Source organism: Corvus moneduloides, chromosome 11 (genome assembly GCF_009650955.1).
Source record: "Corvus moneduloides isolate bCorMon1 chromosome 11, bCorMon1.pri, whole genome shotgun sequence".
Taxonomy (NCBI): domain Eukaryota; kingdom Metazoa; phylum Chordata; class Aves; order Passeriformes; family Corvidae; genus Corvus; species Corvus moneduloides.
The window spans coordinates 12,368,725-12,383,992 of NC_045486.1; the positions used below are offsets into that span (position 1 = coordinate 12,368,725).

Consider the following 15,268-nt stretch of genomic DNA (forward strand, 5'->3'; position numbering starts at 1 on the left):
AACAGTTCTCCAGTCCTCTGGGAAGGAAAAAAATGAACTTGTTGGTCATTAAGCATAGCACATTCTTTTTATCCTGAGATAATCAAGTACTGAAGTTGTGTATTGCTTGTGTAAGGATTTCTGAGATGTGCTGGTTCTCTTTGTGTTACAACATGGGGGCATGGATGTGATTGAATCCTAGATATGCTGATGGAAAGATACCATCTTGTACAAATGTTAAAAGAGCTTGAAAAGTTGAAGAGCTGAGTGTGAAATAGTACTGATAGAGGGTAGAATTTATAGAAACGTTGTAGTTATTGTTCATGAGTCTGGTTTTGCCCCCTCTGAGTCCAGTATGGGGCCTGTATGTTATAGTAGATTCAAATATGGACAGAAATATGAACAGATTGGTTAGGAAACATTTCAGTTGGTCTGTTCTTGGAAATCAGCGTGTTAAATTGTCTGAAAAGCTAATACAGGAGTTCACTTACTGAAACAGCTCACTGCTTTGAAGGAAAATACGTGCACTGGTGGCTGTTTATGTGCATCTCTCCCTGAAACAATCTTGGAAAATACATAGAGTTATTCCAGTAATTTTTGTACTGCTTTTCTCTTTTCGGTATGAACCTGATTTTGTATGACTTGTCATTTGTAGTAAAAGGCATACTGGTATAGGCTGCTGTCGGCTCTGGCCTGAGGATCCTGTAGTATCAGGGAGGTAGCAGGAATTCCCATGGTTGTAGGTACTACAGAGGCTTTCACTCGATATTTGTCTCCACACTCCAGTTAGTGGAGAAACCTCAGGTGCATCATTCTTGAAGCTGGGAATAGTCTGTTTCTGTGTGGTGTGAACTGAGTAATGAGAGATGGAGCAGAAGGCTCCACATGTGTGGAAGTCGATCAGAACTGGGGATGGGCTCATGTCCTCATTGGTGCAGGTTCAGTGCCTTTGCAGTTCTTCCAGAGGTTTGATTCTTTTTATACCTCTAAGCCACTGTTTTCTCTTTTAGGTCTTGGAAATAGCTTCAAAGATAGTGTCTGTAATCTTTGAAAGATGCAAAGGACAGAATGGTCATACTTGGAGTTATATTTTTTGCAATGTATTTAACATTATCACATGCAAGTATAATTACTTTTTTTTCTTGAAACTTGGCAGGAGATCTTGTAGAGAGCAAACATAAAGCTGATACGGGTCAAGACTATAAAAAGGATATTTTTTTTGTTCTTGGTCCTCTGACCTGTTTGCTTTTCAGTGTTTATAGTAAAGACTTTATGGACCATCAGGGACCATTTATGGTCACTATATAAGGCCCAAGTGTAATGTTACCTTACGTTTAACTCTTCAGAGCAGTGCAAAAACACACGTGGCATTGATACCAAAACAAAATACCTCTGAATAACAAGTCTGAAACTTGACCTAATCACTCATTAGGCTCCTAGGAAAGCTTACTAGAACCCTGAGCACACAATATCGTCTGAGGAGGTCAAAGCAGGGTTTTACAAGTATCCATTTTTTTTCTACTTTGCACCTTTTCTCCTGAAGCATGAATGTCAAGTGTTGATTTATTACACAACTTACTGTCACATTGTTTCAGAAACCTTGTTTTATGAACTAAAAAACTCCAGCCAGAAGGAGCAGGGCACTTCATTGCAAATTTCTAAGTTTGGGTTTGATATGAGTTGGTGGAATTACAGGTGCCATTTTTGTATGAGATTGGGAACCTAGAAACTTGACATGACTGTTTCTTGTTGAAATAGTTTATGACCTGAATTCCAAAATACGAAACTGAACTTTTTTCCTTTTTTCTGCTAGGTGTAATATAGGCAGGTAGTGCAAAAAAACAAACAAACAAAAAATCCCTGGACAAACCAGGTTTACAACATGGATAGTAATAACTCAGTTGGTTTCTTCTGTGATTTCTTTTGCTTTCAAGTGTATGAAATTTTTTTTTTTTTTTTTACTATATGCCCCTGATTGTACTTCAAGGCTGATGAGCTGTATAGTGACATTCAGTCTAAAATGCTAAGTAACTGCGCTGTAGTTTTGTGCAGTATCCTAAACATTTAACTTCTCAGCTTTTACTGGTGTCTGTATTTGCATATACATATACACGAATGACACTTTAAAAAGTTAATGTTTGCTAACTAATTCACAATTTATGCACTTTCGACTTCAAGCCAAGAAAGAAATTAATGCAGCTGAAATACCATGGTGTTGTGTAATTCAGCAAATGCTACCTTTTTTTGTAGCAGTCATCTGTGTCTACTCAGAATGATTGTTGCTCTTCCAAGATATGTAGGCTTTCTTGAATTGTACCATAGTTAATGTTTTCAACATTAAAATAAGTAGAGGTCTGTTTTGGACTCTGTCCAGTTTGTGCCCTGTCAATATAGAAATTCAGATCTAGTAATAGGTAATATTACAGAAAAGGACTTTTGTGCATATGGAAGAAGGATGACGTCTTCTCTCATATGGTACTTTACCTCCATTTTTACACATGCTATGTATTACATGGCACTTCTTGTTACAAGGCAAGAATTGTTTGCTTTGCTCTCCCCTCATTGTCTATAGGATTTTCATTTGGGGTGATTTTCTGGTTTTCAACAGAAATATTTATTTAAAGAACAGGAATTTAAATGCCAGACCCTAGTAGTCACTCATGTGGTTTGTTACCTTTTCTTTGGAAATAGTCAAAATGAATGTTTTATAGGGACAAACAAGAAAGTCAGTGATGGAATAAAGTGTCCCTTTCTTTAAGTTTCATCTTAATACTCCTTACACGGGATAAAATCATAAATGTTTTATTAAAAAATGAAGTTTCATCTAGCTGGATGTAGCTTTAAAAATCTTAATGTATAAAGCTGTATTTTTATTTGTCTAAAGACAGATGCTATTTAGCAGCACTAAGTTTAAATTGTGCTACTTAAAATTACATAATTGATTGTGCTCTTTTATTGGAGGTGTTTTATTTCCCATCTTTCGCTCAATTTCATTTGTGTTTGTCACTGTGTGCTGTTAACATGGATTTTTTTCTTTGTAAGTGAAGTTGTATGTGAAGGACCTGAGTGCATTTGTCTTGTTTCCTTTTTTGAAGCTACCTCAAGATTCCTTCTCCAGAAAGTGACCAGATCAAAACGCAGGATTTTATTTCAATATTACGTTGGATATAGGTCAAGTCTAGTACTTTGCCTTTTTTTTGCTGCTTCTAAACGTAAAACAATTTTGCATTGAACAGCATATAATGACTGTATCTTTTCAGAATTTTCTGAAGTAATAGCACTAGTTTTGTGTATATACACATGTACTTGAGTTTCTTTCAGTTCTTCCTAACAATATGTGGACTGTTTATTCAGCTTTAAGTTTCTCTGTAGTTCCTCAGGCTGCTGTTCAATGAACCTCTTGGCCTGCAGCAGCATCCTGTCCCTAGAAACAGGAGGTTTGCTTTGCTTTTTCCCATTTTCTCTTGGCAGCTCTTGGCTCTTTGGTCCTGCTGCCTCCCTTGTGCCAGCTCTGGCTCTCCCTGCAGCAGCTGGGCCACCTCGCCAGTCTCAGGGAGAGCTCTCCGCTGTGGCTGGATTGAGCCGACTGGTCTGAGCTTCAACTTTGCCTTTCATCAGACCCTCCATGAACTGTGGGAGGCCTAAATAAACACAGTGCTGGGGAAGCAAAGCTGGGAGCAGGAACTTCCCAGCTCAAGGAGCTGCAGCCTCCATGACCAGGTGCCAGAGCCTTTTCACTGCTCTGCTTCAGTGACAATTGCTTCTAGATCACTGCCTATGTATAGGTAGTGATGTAGATCAGCACAGTAACAAAATAGTGTGTGATTGCCCTGGCTTGAAACCACATGGGGAAAAATGCCTTTTTCCCTTGCATGTTTTGTCTTTACCATGGAAGTGAAGGATATTAGTTGCGGCCTTTCCTTGGCTGTAGAAGGATGTATCCTTAGCAGTGGCCATTACTTGTGCTGCTCCAGCTTATGCTCAGGCTGGGAGGAGGTGAGGTGTACTTAGCTTCCATTTGTGTTGGGGAGAGGGGAGGACAAGTGTAGGAAATTAATTTGTTACCTTAATTAAAAAGGTTCATAGCAATCTCTCTTTAGTAGTGAATTTCTATTTGGAAGTCTTTGGAGGGAGGTTTCTCTATAATTTTAGTTTTTTTACAAAATTATGTGTAAATTTAATGTGTGTTTAACCAGTGAATCTAGTCAGATTGCAATAAGGGCATCCAGTATTTGTCTTAAGAATAGTGTCTCTTCCATAAGTGGTGGAAACTACCAAGGTGTTCAGACATTTCTCAGGCTTGTGCTTTTGGCCTTCCTCTGAAGAGGCTGAAGACAGCATGGGATTCCTTACATTCTGTAAATCCTTGCAAAGGATCTCTTGATAACCTTCTTTCTTCCTGTGTTGTACTGCATTTTTGAGAGCGTTTTCACTTTAAGGTTTGTCTGTGATTTTTTTTCTCAATAACTCATCCATTTAATATAAGCTTAATCCTGTGTACAGTATTGCAATAGCTTGACCAGCATATAATAAGTTATTGGAAGATATTCCTCAGTCTTTCTTAGCATGACCTTCATAGAGGCTTTATCAGCTTTGTTCATGCTACTTCAGCATGATCAAGCTTATTGACATACTCAATCATTACAGGCATTTCCTCCCTTTGAAGAACACAGACTTGTTTCTGACATGTAGTTAGAACTTATTCAAACAAGATAGATCCTTGGATGACTTGACAAAGGATATGGTAGAGGCATTCGTGCCTTTGTCCTCTTCAGAACAATATGGCACACTGTTTCTTCTGGCAGATGAAGTATAAAGTATATTCAAGGGGATTCTTGTATGATGTCTTTTGCAAAAGAACCTTTTATTTCTTATTAGCAGTTATCACCTACTACTTGTAGTTGAGTTGAATTCGCGTATACAGATAAATAACTGTAATAGATGGGTTATTTGACATACAAGAAATGGACTTCTTACAATTATGCCCTTATGGCCACACTTCTTTTCCCTTTCCAGCTCTCAGTTACAGACCAACCATAGTGGCTGGTTTTCATCTGAAGAGAATTCATGCAATGACATAATGCTTCTAATTTTAAGCTTTATTGTGCACTCAGAAGTGTTGTGGGTTGCCAGTCTGATGCTTTCTATCAGAGATGTTACAAGGGATCCTGAGTTTGAGGCTGCACAGCTCCCTGTTTGTGCTCTGAGCTGCTGATGGCTACTTTGGAAATGATGGTGGGATGCTTGAACTCCATGAGTTCCTTTTCTTTTCAAAGTGTTTCCTAACAGGAGTTGTATTGGTTTTGATCCATGATTTGCATTGCTTTACAGAAGGTGTCTTCATGTGTAATTAATGTAAATTCATGTAAAACCCCAGTTGAGTGCATGCCTCTCCCTGCCTCACACCTCCTATTTCTGTTTGAATTTTGGGAGATTCCACATCCTGTAAAACATCTTCCTTATTCATCACAGTGCCTCCCTTCTTAAGGTAACTAGCAAAATCCTGTGTGACTTGTAACATCTCCCGGGGTGTAACTGTATATGGAAACAGGGAATAATTTAGTTGTTTCTGAATAAAGTTTCTTAACAAAAAAAAGGCGGGGGGAGGGGGCTGGGAAAGGGGAAGCTGGATACTCACTGCATGATATAGACAATATTTCCTGAGACAGGAGATACTAACCTCAAAGAACTCAAAATAAAACATTGATTTCATTTTTTTTTTTTTTTTTTTTGAAAGTGGAATAGTGGAGGTAAAAATGGTAGAATAGTTGGTCTTTTTATCCCGTGTGCAGATGAAATTGATTAAACCTTAAAAACTCGCCTCAGTCCACCCGGTTTATTAATTGAAGAATTTCCTCTTTCCCAGAATGGGAAGTGCACATTAAAACAGAGCTTTGCCCCTGAGTAGCAATGATACTTGAGAACGGTACATTTTCAACAATCCTATTTTCTCTTCTGCACTCGAGGAAATCCTAACATGGTAAAAAGCATATTTAAAAAAAAAAAAAGTATGTTTAAGGAAGTCCTCTTTCATTTCCTTGTAGAGCATGAAATCAAATTATAGCTCATGGCCCACAATTATTTTATTTTTACATTTCAAATTCCATTTTCTGCTTCCTTTTGCTGCCTGTGAACAAGAGTTGCACTGTTTGTGCAAAGTCAGCTAAAAAGATTACCACAAACAGGACAGGACACAGTAGCTTAAAGGAGCCACCAGTCAGAATCTGTGCCTGTGTTCCATGTTTGTGTGGCATGCAAAACCTCCCCTTTGTTCACACAGGGACCTGATCCCCTCTTCTTCCCTCCATTCACCAGGTTTTACCTTTTGAAGCCAAATCAGCTTTATATTGATGTATTATGGGGAATCTAATGCAATACTTTAGTTATGCTTGCCAAAATAATACAACTTAAAAATGCTCTCCTATTCTTGATCTACATTTGGTAAAGACAAAACAACTGAGATTCTGCCTATTTGTTGAAAATGCCTTTTGGGGTAGGCTTTTCAGTAAGGAATTGGTAGCTAATTTAGTGCTTGGAGATTATAACTGGATGGTTCTGAAAATGGGCTCAGTGCATGTATAATAAAATAGCAATATGTTTTTGGAGCTGATAAACTAATACATGAGGCTGAAGTGTTTGGGGGTTTGTTTGTTTGTTTTCCTAGATCTAATAATGTCCTCTTTTTCTGAATTAGTGTTAATGTTATATTTTGCTGTAGGGTCACAGCTCAGTCTGGGAGTTGGTGTATAAAGTTTACAAGCATGCAACAGGCTGCACGAATGGAAGGTGCTCTGAGTTCATGTAACACACAGAACCACAGCAGCCTCTGTGATTGAGGTTGAAGGAGGTTTGTTATTTAAGGTGTAATGTTCTGTTCCAGAATAAAGCATTGCAGTTACAGTGCTCTACTGTTCTGGAAAATGTGTCTGATGTGTTGGGTACTCCCATGGTGTTTCCCTGTGAACGCTGGTGTAAGAGCTGGTTTTTACTAATTGTGTGTGACACTAAACACATTTGAGGAGTGAATTTGATGGAGGGGATGAAGGTCTGCAGCCTTGTTGCCTAGAACTCTGGGTAGGCCTTTTTTCCTGTTTCAGCAAAGGTTTGAAGAGATACTATATTAAATAATGCAAATGTAGAGAATGCAGTGAATTTTCTCCTAAAGACTAAAAGTTCATTGATACATACTTTTAAAATGCATACTGTTCTTTTTCAGTGTACTCAGGCAGCAGCTGGTGAGCTCTTTCGGGATCCAAGAGTGAGAGCTAGCTAGGAGTGATGTTGCAAGTGGTATCATTTTGCTCTTCCCGTGAAGAAATTGAACTGGTGGCCACTTTAGGGAAGCTTGAGTTGCTGCCTTCTGCTCTTTGGAAATATGTCATAACCTCTGACATCTGTGATTCAACTAATCTCCTCAGTAAAGAGTAATAAATTACTTCCTTGATGACTTTTTATAATCTCATACTCCTCAAAATTCAGGAGCAAGCATGGATTGTATGTTCAAAGCAGTAGCTGGAGTTTATCTTGTCTGTGAAGGTGTTCTTCTTATTTTCTGAGCTTTGTGTTCCCTGTCACTTTTGTGGCACAAATGAGTGCTGCTGCCTCCAGGTTTAGCTGGCACTTGCAGTCTCTGTGATGCTGTGCTGCTGGTCTTGTGTTTTTCCTGTATCTGGCTGTCATCCAGAATCTCTCAGTTCATGTTTTATCTTTCTTGTTTGTTTTTCTTCACTCAGACTATCTACTTTATTTTTGCTGTGGTTCAGCTGCTTATCTTTGAAATATAATTCCCATCTTTCTCCACCCCCTTGTGTTTTCTGATGACAACTAGTTTATTTCATTTGCTTTTTACAGGGCCTCATCTGAGCTGTGTGTCATCACACAAAGGGTACTCCAATAATTGATCTTTCATTTTCAAGCAAAGTGAGAAATCACACGTCAGGATTTATCTTTCTAAATGTTCTTGAACGTGTCTTTCATAGATGAAGTGGCAAATAAAAGGTTACACCCATTTTCTCTGTAGTAGAAATAATTTGAGTATCTTAGTTTAACTTTTTCATTGATTCTATGTGACCTGCTTCAGTGCAGATAAAATATTTTTGATTGCTGTGCTTCCTTGTATGCAGACTTGTCCTTTGCATGTGTCTCTGCTTTGTTCAAAGTAATTTCAAGCCATTTTCTTGCTCTGAAGGCTTGAGGAATACTCAAATCATCCACAGCGTCTTCCCTATCACTGTTCTTAACTGTGTAGGCCCATATTTTGTCTCCTTTTTTGAGGAGTTCAGTTCTTTGTTCTTTCAGTTCTTCTGTTTCATTTTGCACAAGAACCCATGGCTGGCATTTTGTTGTCGTATAGTGCAGGTGTGAGTAATATTTTCACCTTGTTTTATTCTTATTACTGTTTTTCAAGTCTCCACAGAGTATTTCTGTAACATTTTTATGCCCCAATTGAAAAATCTTTCCAAGTGAGATTGTATTCATGAGAATGCTCATATAATCCATCCTCACTTCACTGTTCCTAGTTAAATCTTTCTCAGCTGTAGAAAATTATTCAGAAATATTTTGCCTTTTGTTGACTGAACTCTGATATGATGGTGAACTGATTGTTTACTAGAGATTATTTAAGTAGTGAATATAAAGTTAAACATATTCTGTCTGCTATTACCATTTATATGTTTTGAGGAGAAAATGTACTGAATGAGGTGTTCCATGGTAGATGGGGGGTGTTACAGTTTTGTCATCTTGGCACAAATAACCTGCCAGTTTTCCTGATTTGAAATGTGACGTTGGTGAATCCTTGTACGCTTCTCTAGATGATTTTGTTTCAGTATTTAATGAACTATTCTGCATGGATGATGGGCAATGAAGGAAATGGGTTCTAGAATAAAACAAAATGTAAAACTGTGTAGGAGAAGATGGGGGACTGGGAAGAAGGTGAATTGTCAAAGATGGTTTATTAAACAGCTCAAGGAGGAAAGTTGAGGAACTAAATTTTAGGTTTTTTTTTTTTTACCTTGTTACTCAAGGGTCCTGTAAACCTGAGCACTCCTGCCTTGATATGCACGAGTAGACACGTACAAGGCGTTACAAAACATCCTCATGCCTTGGGGAGAATGCAGTTCAAGTATTTCTGTCAATGCTGTCATGATCTTTGCCTTGGCTCCACGACTCCTTTGAAGGGCAGCAGCTTCCCACCCTGCTTGTGTGCCAGCTCTGCCTGCCATGCCTTCTGTCCCATCTTGTGCCATCTCTTCGGAGCTGTGGCCAGTCAGCACGTTGGGGCTTCAGAGGAGGCACAGTAATTGTGCCAACAGTGTTTGTGAACTTGTGTGTGTTGCTGCTTCCTTGACTTGAAGTATTTTTTTGTCTGGAGTGTCATGGTGTGTCTTCTGGTGTTTCTGGAGTTTTTCCATGGACTGTACAGTTATTTTTCTTTGTTCATCTTCTCGTTGCTCTGCAATGCCCCAAGGCAGACATTCTCAACCTTCTAGCAACTGGGTTGATGATTTTTATGGCTCTTTTAAAGTGTTGCTAATAGATTCATAAATACAGCAATTGCAAGCATTTGCTTTATAACAAATGCATTCAAAGCAGTTAATTTAGAGTTTCAAGGTAAAGTGGCCCCTTTTATTGAAACTACATATTACAGTTCAGTGCAGATTTTGTGTTCTTTTGGAGGGAAAGATACCACACTGTATATAATGACTCTTATGAGCTGCCCTTTTCAAGGCCAGGTTTGGTTCTGGTTGCTTTGGCTTAGTTTTGGAGCATGAGGATCACTGTGCTTTAGTAGTCACAATAATGTTTGGTACGGCTCGAGCTGCAGCATTGTTGTGTTACCAGAATATCCTTTTTATAGTATTCATAAAGAATTGGACTTGATTGTTTGGTTTTAATTATTTATTTCCATTCATATTGAGGATGTCAGCTGTGTAGAATAGTGTAATACAAAATATTTTAAGTTTATAGTTAAGCCCTGCTGTAAGTATTCACAGAAGTGGATCCATTCTGATTCTTAAGTGCTTTGTCCCACTCAAACTATTTTCATGCCGTTTGTTTGCCTTGGTTTCTGACCTTTAGGTCTGCACTTGGGTGGTGTATAAAGTCTGAGCCTTTTGTACAGTCTTGATGATGTTTGTGTTGCAATTTAAGCAGGTTCTAAATCAACACAATTCCCAAAACAAAAAAAAATGCAAACTACTTTTGAAGATATAAAGCCTATCTTCAGTTTGTCAGGCAGAGATATTTGAAATGATTGGAGAAGATTCTGCAGGAGCACTGGAAATATCGTAATTATCCAACTAGTGCTCCGAAGGGCTTAACATTCATTATTACAAGATGAAAGCTCTGGTAGGTTAAAATAGTCATTTGTAACCATAATTTTTTTTCTTGTTGTAGTTCCCACCCGCTCATTCACCCATGCACTTCAACCTTGGAATGATTTCCTATCCTGAGTTCATGGGAATTAAGAACAAGGGTAGCTGTTGTCACAGCCATTGTAAAAGCCTTAAAAACAAAAAAAGGCAAGGGAAACGCTGGAGAGGGCAAAGGAACAAGGAACAGTTGTATTGATTTCTTGTTCTTCTGATCTTAAGGCAATTATTATAAGTACTTAAGTTAGAATGCTGGCATTTTACATGATTTCTAGCTTTTATCATCTTTCAAAATGCGCTTTTTTTGGCATATGACTTTCTGGTAGTTAGTTCAGCTTTAATTTCTGTTTTTCTTTATGCTTAAACTTTCTCAACATTTAAAGTCTGTTGCACTTTTCTATTTTGGTATTCAGAGTATTTCACTTACCTCAAATGAAACAAGAAAATTCTGAATGTAATTAATGGAAGGCCCAATGTTCATCAGATCTTCCTTGAAAACTAATTTAGATCCATGAAATTCAGGTTGCTTCAATCAAAAGATTATGGGTTCATGACAACAATGCTTTGAAAAATAAAAATAATCCATAAGCATGGTAGGTAACTTCAGCCTAAAATGTAGGAGCTTTTCCACAAAGCGATCTAGGAATCAGATCTCTGTTCCTGTGCTTGAAATCACATGTTCATGTTACGTGGATCTGAATGGGGAGTGAATGATGATATGTTGCAGGTTTTAAATTGCCTCTTCCTAACATTGAGGGACTCAAGAATTTCTTTAGACTTTGGATAAACCTGTCTCTCATGGTGATCACTGTTTTCATTTTTATCAAATTTTGGACTTGGAAAGAAAAATGCTGGTAAGCAGGCAGGGACTGAGGCTTGTGGATATTTTTGTAGAGTACATGGTCGGCCCTTGTTGGGGTTGCTCTGAGTGTGCAGCTCCCTGCAGTGTTGCTGGGTATTTCTTTGGCTGTATCAGATTCTTGCTTAGCTGCTTAGATTATAATTTTTAACTGAGGCAAATGTCATGCCTGTGTTGCTGCAAGCTTAATTTTCGTAGTATTTTTTTAAATGCAGTGAGATAACAGCCTTAGACTTGAACTATCATATTCTTCCCTGGTTTTTATGACCTGATGATAGCCTATAATAGCATAAATTCCCAAGGTCTTAATTTCAAAAGAGCTGTGGCATTCAGTGCTTACTTTGACACGTGTTTTGTTTGTCTTTCTGGGCATTTGTACATATGCTGACAATTTTAAATGAAAACTATTTGAGAAAATGATCCTTAATCTTTTTATGCTGTGGCAATACTAACTCTGAGTTCTCCTCCAGGTGCCCAGATTATCGATTTAATGATGCTTGTGATAGATGTGACAAAAGGGATGCAGACACAGTCAGCAGAGTGCTTGGTAATTGGGCAAATTGCCTGCCAGAAGATGGTGGTAGTTCTGAACAAAATAGATCTCCTTCCAGAGGGGAAGAGACAGAGTGCCATTGAGAAGATGACTAAGAAAATGCAGAAGACCTTGGAAAATACCAAGTAAGTGAGCAGTAATACTAACAGGTAACTTGTAACAAAATGTTGAACAAAAATACCAACATTTCCCTTCCAGTGTGCTTCTAAACATACTAGCACATCTAGCAAAAATGATGAGAAGAGGGTGAAAAGATTTACAGAAACTCAGGTGCAATTCCAAATTCATATCTGCAAGTATCATGTGTAGAGAAATACTTTCCTGTAATTAAGCCTTTCAATTTAAAGAGCTGCTTGGAGTTCGGGTAGGATAATACAAAGCCAGAATATCCAGGTGAAGAACTGATGGATGTGTGTTTGGCTAGGTGTGTTTGTTGTGGGGGTGGGTTTTTGGTGGTCTGGGGTTTTTTTTGTTTTGTTTTTCTTTGTTTGTGGTGGGGTTTTTTGTTTGGTTGGATTTTTTTTAGCTTATGGGCTTGCAACTTCTGTTATGATCTTTAAGTCTGTTTCACTCCATAGAAAGTGTTAGGAATTTTCCTTAGCTGAGGATGACAAATGTTCCCCAACTAGGGAAAGCAGAATGATGGAAGTTTATATAATGTCATATGGCTCTGGCTGGCACAGTGGAGGCTGGCACACAGCCCTGTTTAGGCACATTAGTTGAGGTATGTGATGAGTGAAGTGCAGGGAAATTCATGAGTGGGAATGTGGCTGTTTTGAAGTGGGAAGCTAAAATATTCACACAACATTTATTTAGTGGTTACAGAAACTGCAGCACATGTTTGCTTTGCTCAGGGATATAGGGGGACATAACTATTGGGTCACATTTTGAGTTGAAGAATCTAAGGAACAAGATTCAGAGTACAGAGGAGAGAGAACCAAATCTAAGTTTCGTATGTGCAGTCCGTGCTTGACGGTGCTTTGAAAGCTGACCTGGGTGTGATTGCAAAGTGTTTGTCCTGTTGTATCTTGGGCATGTGGAGTTTCTAAACAGCCTTTTTCCCGCCTGACTTTGAATCTCCCAATGCGTGGTTTTTAAATGCTTTTCTATTTCTAAACTATTCTTATTAGCAGGATATATGCTGGTACTATTTGACAATTGCCTCTAACCCCAAACGCATGGCAATGAGGGGTTTGGCTTTTTAAAATACTTTACTTGTTGATATATTTTCACTATACACACAGGTGTGCATGTGCAATTCCATAGCAGTAAGCAAAGCTGAAGGCTGTAGTAGAGTAGGTGTTGCCACCAATGCTGGGGAAATTATTGTAGTGTTGTCAGGAAATGGCAGAGGAAAGTAACTTGTATATTTGAGTAGTTTGATACTTGTAAATTTACCTAATCAAAACTTAGTTTTCTGTGAATTGATACCAAAACTAAAAGCAAGCTGCCTCTATGAATGGAATTTCTATTTTTTAAAGAAATTTGGTGTGATGGAGTAAGAGTTTCAGTAGGGCTGGATCATGTTTAGAAGTACCTCCAAATGCAGTATACAATTACTCCAGTTTGTTCTGGTGTATGGGAAGAGGAGTAAAGCATCTGGTTCAGCATAAATTTGTTTATCACAGTACAGTGCTCTGAAATAATTGTATGAAAATAAATTTCCAGAAGTTTTTCTGGTTAATCACAGGAATTTTCAGTGCACATTTTTGTTACCCTTTGTCCCTAGATGCCTCAGGCTTATGGCATGTAAACAAAGAAAATACCTTATGTGCCTGATTACAGATGGGTCAATGAGTGAGCTCCCTTTACAGACCTTAACATTTCTTCTTTAGCAAGGCACTGTCTCTTCCCTCCAGTTTGCTCCCTTTTGAGAGAAAATCAGGTGGGGGGTGGGTGTCAAGAGGATGGCCACAATAATTTTGGTCTCATTCTGTTGCAAGAATTAAGTACCTATGAGAACCAGTCCCTTTTTGGTGTAATTAGTATTTATTATTCCATTACTTTAATATATGTTTTATGTGGTTAATCCTGATTTTTGCAAAAATGCGATAACCAACACTAGGTTGTATTTTAGGGAGCAAAAGTTAAGCCTGCTGACTGAATTAGTAAAAAAAAAAAAAAATCTGCTGTAAGTTAAGGATTTGAAGAATAAAACTGATTGTAGGATAAAAGGTAAACTGAGGTCAGCTGGCTGTACTGTGCCTCTCTGAACCTTTGCATGTTTGAGATTTGTGAATTTTGCAGGCTTTGATTTCAGCAGATTCACATCTTTCTGTTGTCTGCAGATCTTGCAGACTCAGGTAGTCATCATGTGGTATCTTGCATTTGGCTCCTGTTTTGAAGGGTATGACTTTACAGTTAGGATTATAATTGTTTTAATGAAAGTTAAGAATGTGCTAGTCTCCAGGTAAAATGACTTTGGATGCAAACCACTGCATTAAGACTGGGTAACAACAGACCTTTGCTTCTGCAATAAACTGAATCTTGCATTTGACTGTTACAGGATTGAATCAGTAGCTAATGTGGAACAGGACTGAAGCTTTCGTAGTGAAGTCCAGTAGTGCTGACCTGCTGGTAATTCAAGAAGAAATTGTCAGTCACATTGGGGGAAGAGCAGATAAATTGGAATTTGAGGGAGTTTCCTAGCCTTCAGATGAGCCTGGAAGTTCTTTATGTTGACACATATAGGAGATCTGGGGTCTAATGGTGAAAGTCTTTCTCTCTTTCAGGTTCTCTGGGTGTCCTGTTGTTGCTGTTGCAGCAAAGCCTGGTGGACCAGAAGCCCCAGAGTCTGAGAATCCACTGGGTGTTTCTGAATTAATTGAGGTACTGGCTGAAGAACATGCTAATAACATGAAAGTATCCATTCTCAGATGTTCAAAACCCTTAGTTATGTCACATGAAGTTTGTACTGTGAAGGGCAGGACACCTGAAATAACTAAGAGTAGTTTGTAGCTTGCAATAGACATGTCACCCTCTCTGTAATTAGCTTAGGGAAAGGAATGTCTTTGCCCTGGAAGGATGCAGCTGTTGCTTCAGACAGCAGAAAATAGTCCCAAAACAAAGGCATCATTCTTTGAAGGCTTGTCAAATTCTGATTTGGATGCTGCCAGGTTTAAAGTACTTGTAAATTGCAGTAAGGTGCAGCATCAGTCATCAAAAAATCTCAGGATGTCTGGCCCTGGGCACCCAGGCTTGTATAAAGGCAGGATGTTCCTCAGGGCTGCTGAGTACTGAATGCTCTATCACCTCCCAGGCTTGTGTGACTCAGGATGGGCATGGGATGTAGTATTGCCTTAGACTGAACTTAGCCAGGACCAATCTGCCCACAGCAGTTTCTAGAGATGAGGAGATACTCAAGTGCTTACTTCTGCCTTCATCTGGTTCCTGTTAGATTTACTGGGATGTTCCTCAGGGTTAAAACCTTTAAAGGAAACACCTATTACAGCTGTTCTGTCAACTGAGACCCAATATTAGACGAGCTGGCAAATGCTGTGTGAGCCC

General features: G+C 38.6%; 1 protein-coding gene across 3 annotated transcripts in view; it reads left to right on the top strand.

Moving 5' to 3' along the window:
* EEFSEC (eukaryotic elongation factor, selenocysteine-tRNA specific) overlaps nucleotides 1-15,268 on the top strand; it is a 133,004-nt gene that overhangs the window by 21,778 nt on the left and 95,958 nt on the right. For all 3 annotated transcript variants that reach the window (XR_004242339.1, XM_032120745.1, XM_032120746.1), the window contains 2 exons: nucleotides 11,679-11,886; nucleotides 14,494-14,590. Coding sequence is in view for 2 of the 3 variants with exons in the window: in XM_032120745.1 (XP_031976636.1) it covers nucleotides 11,679-11,886; nucleotides 14,494-14,590 (305 nt within the window). In the remaining variant the exon portion in view is untranslated. The remainder of the gene's footprint in view (nucleotides 1-11,678; nucleotides 11,887-14,493; nucleotides 14,591-15,268) is intronic.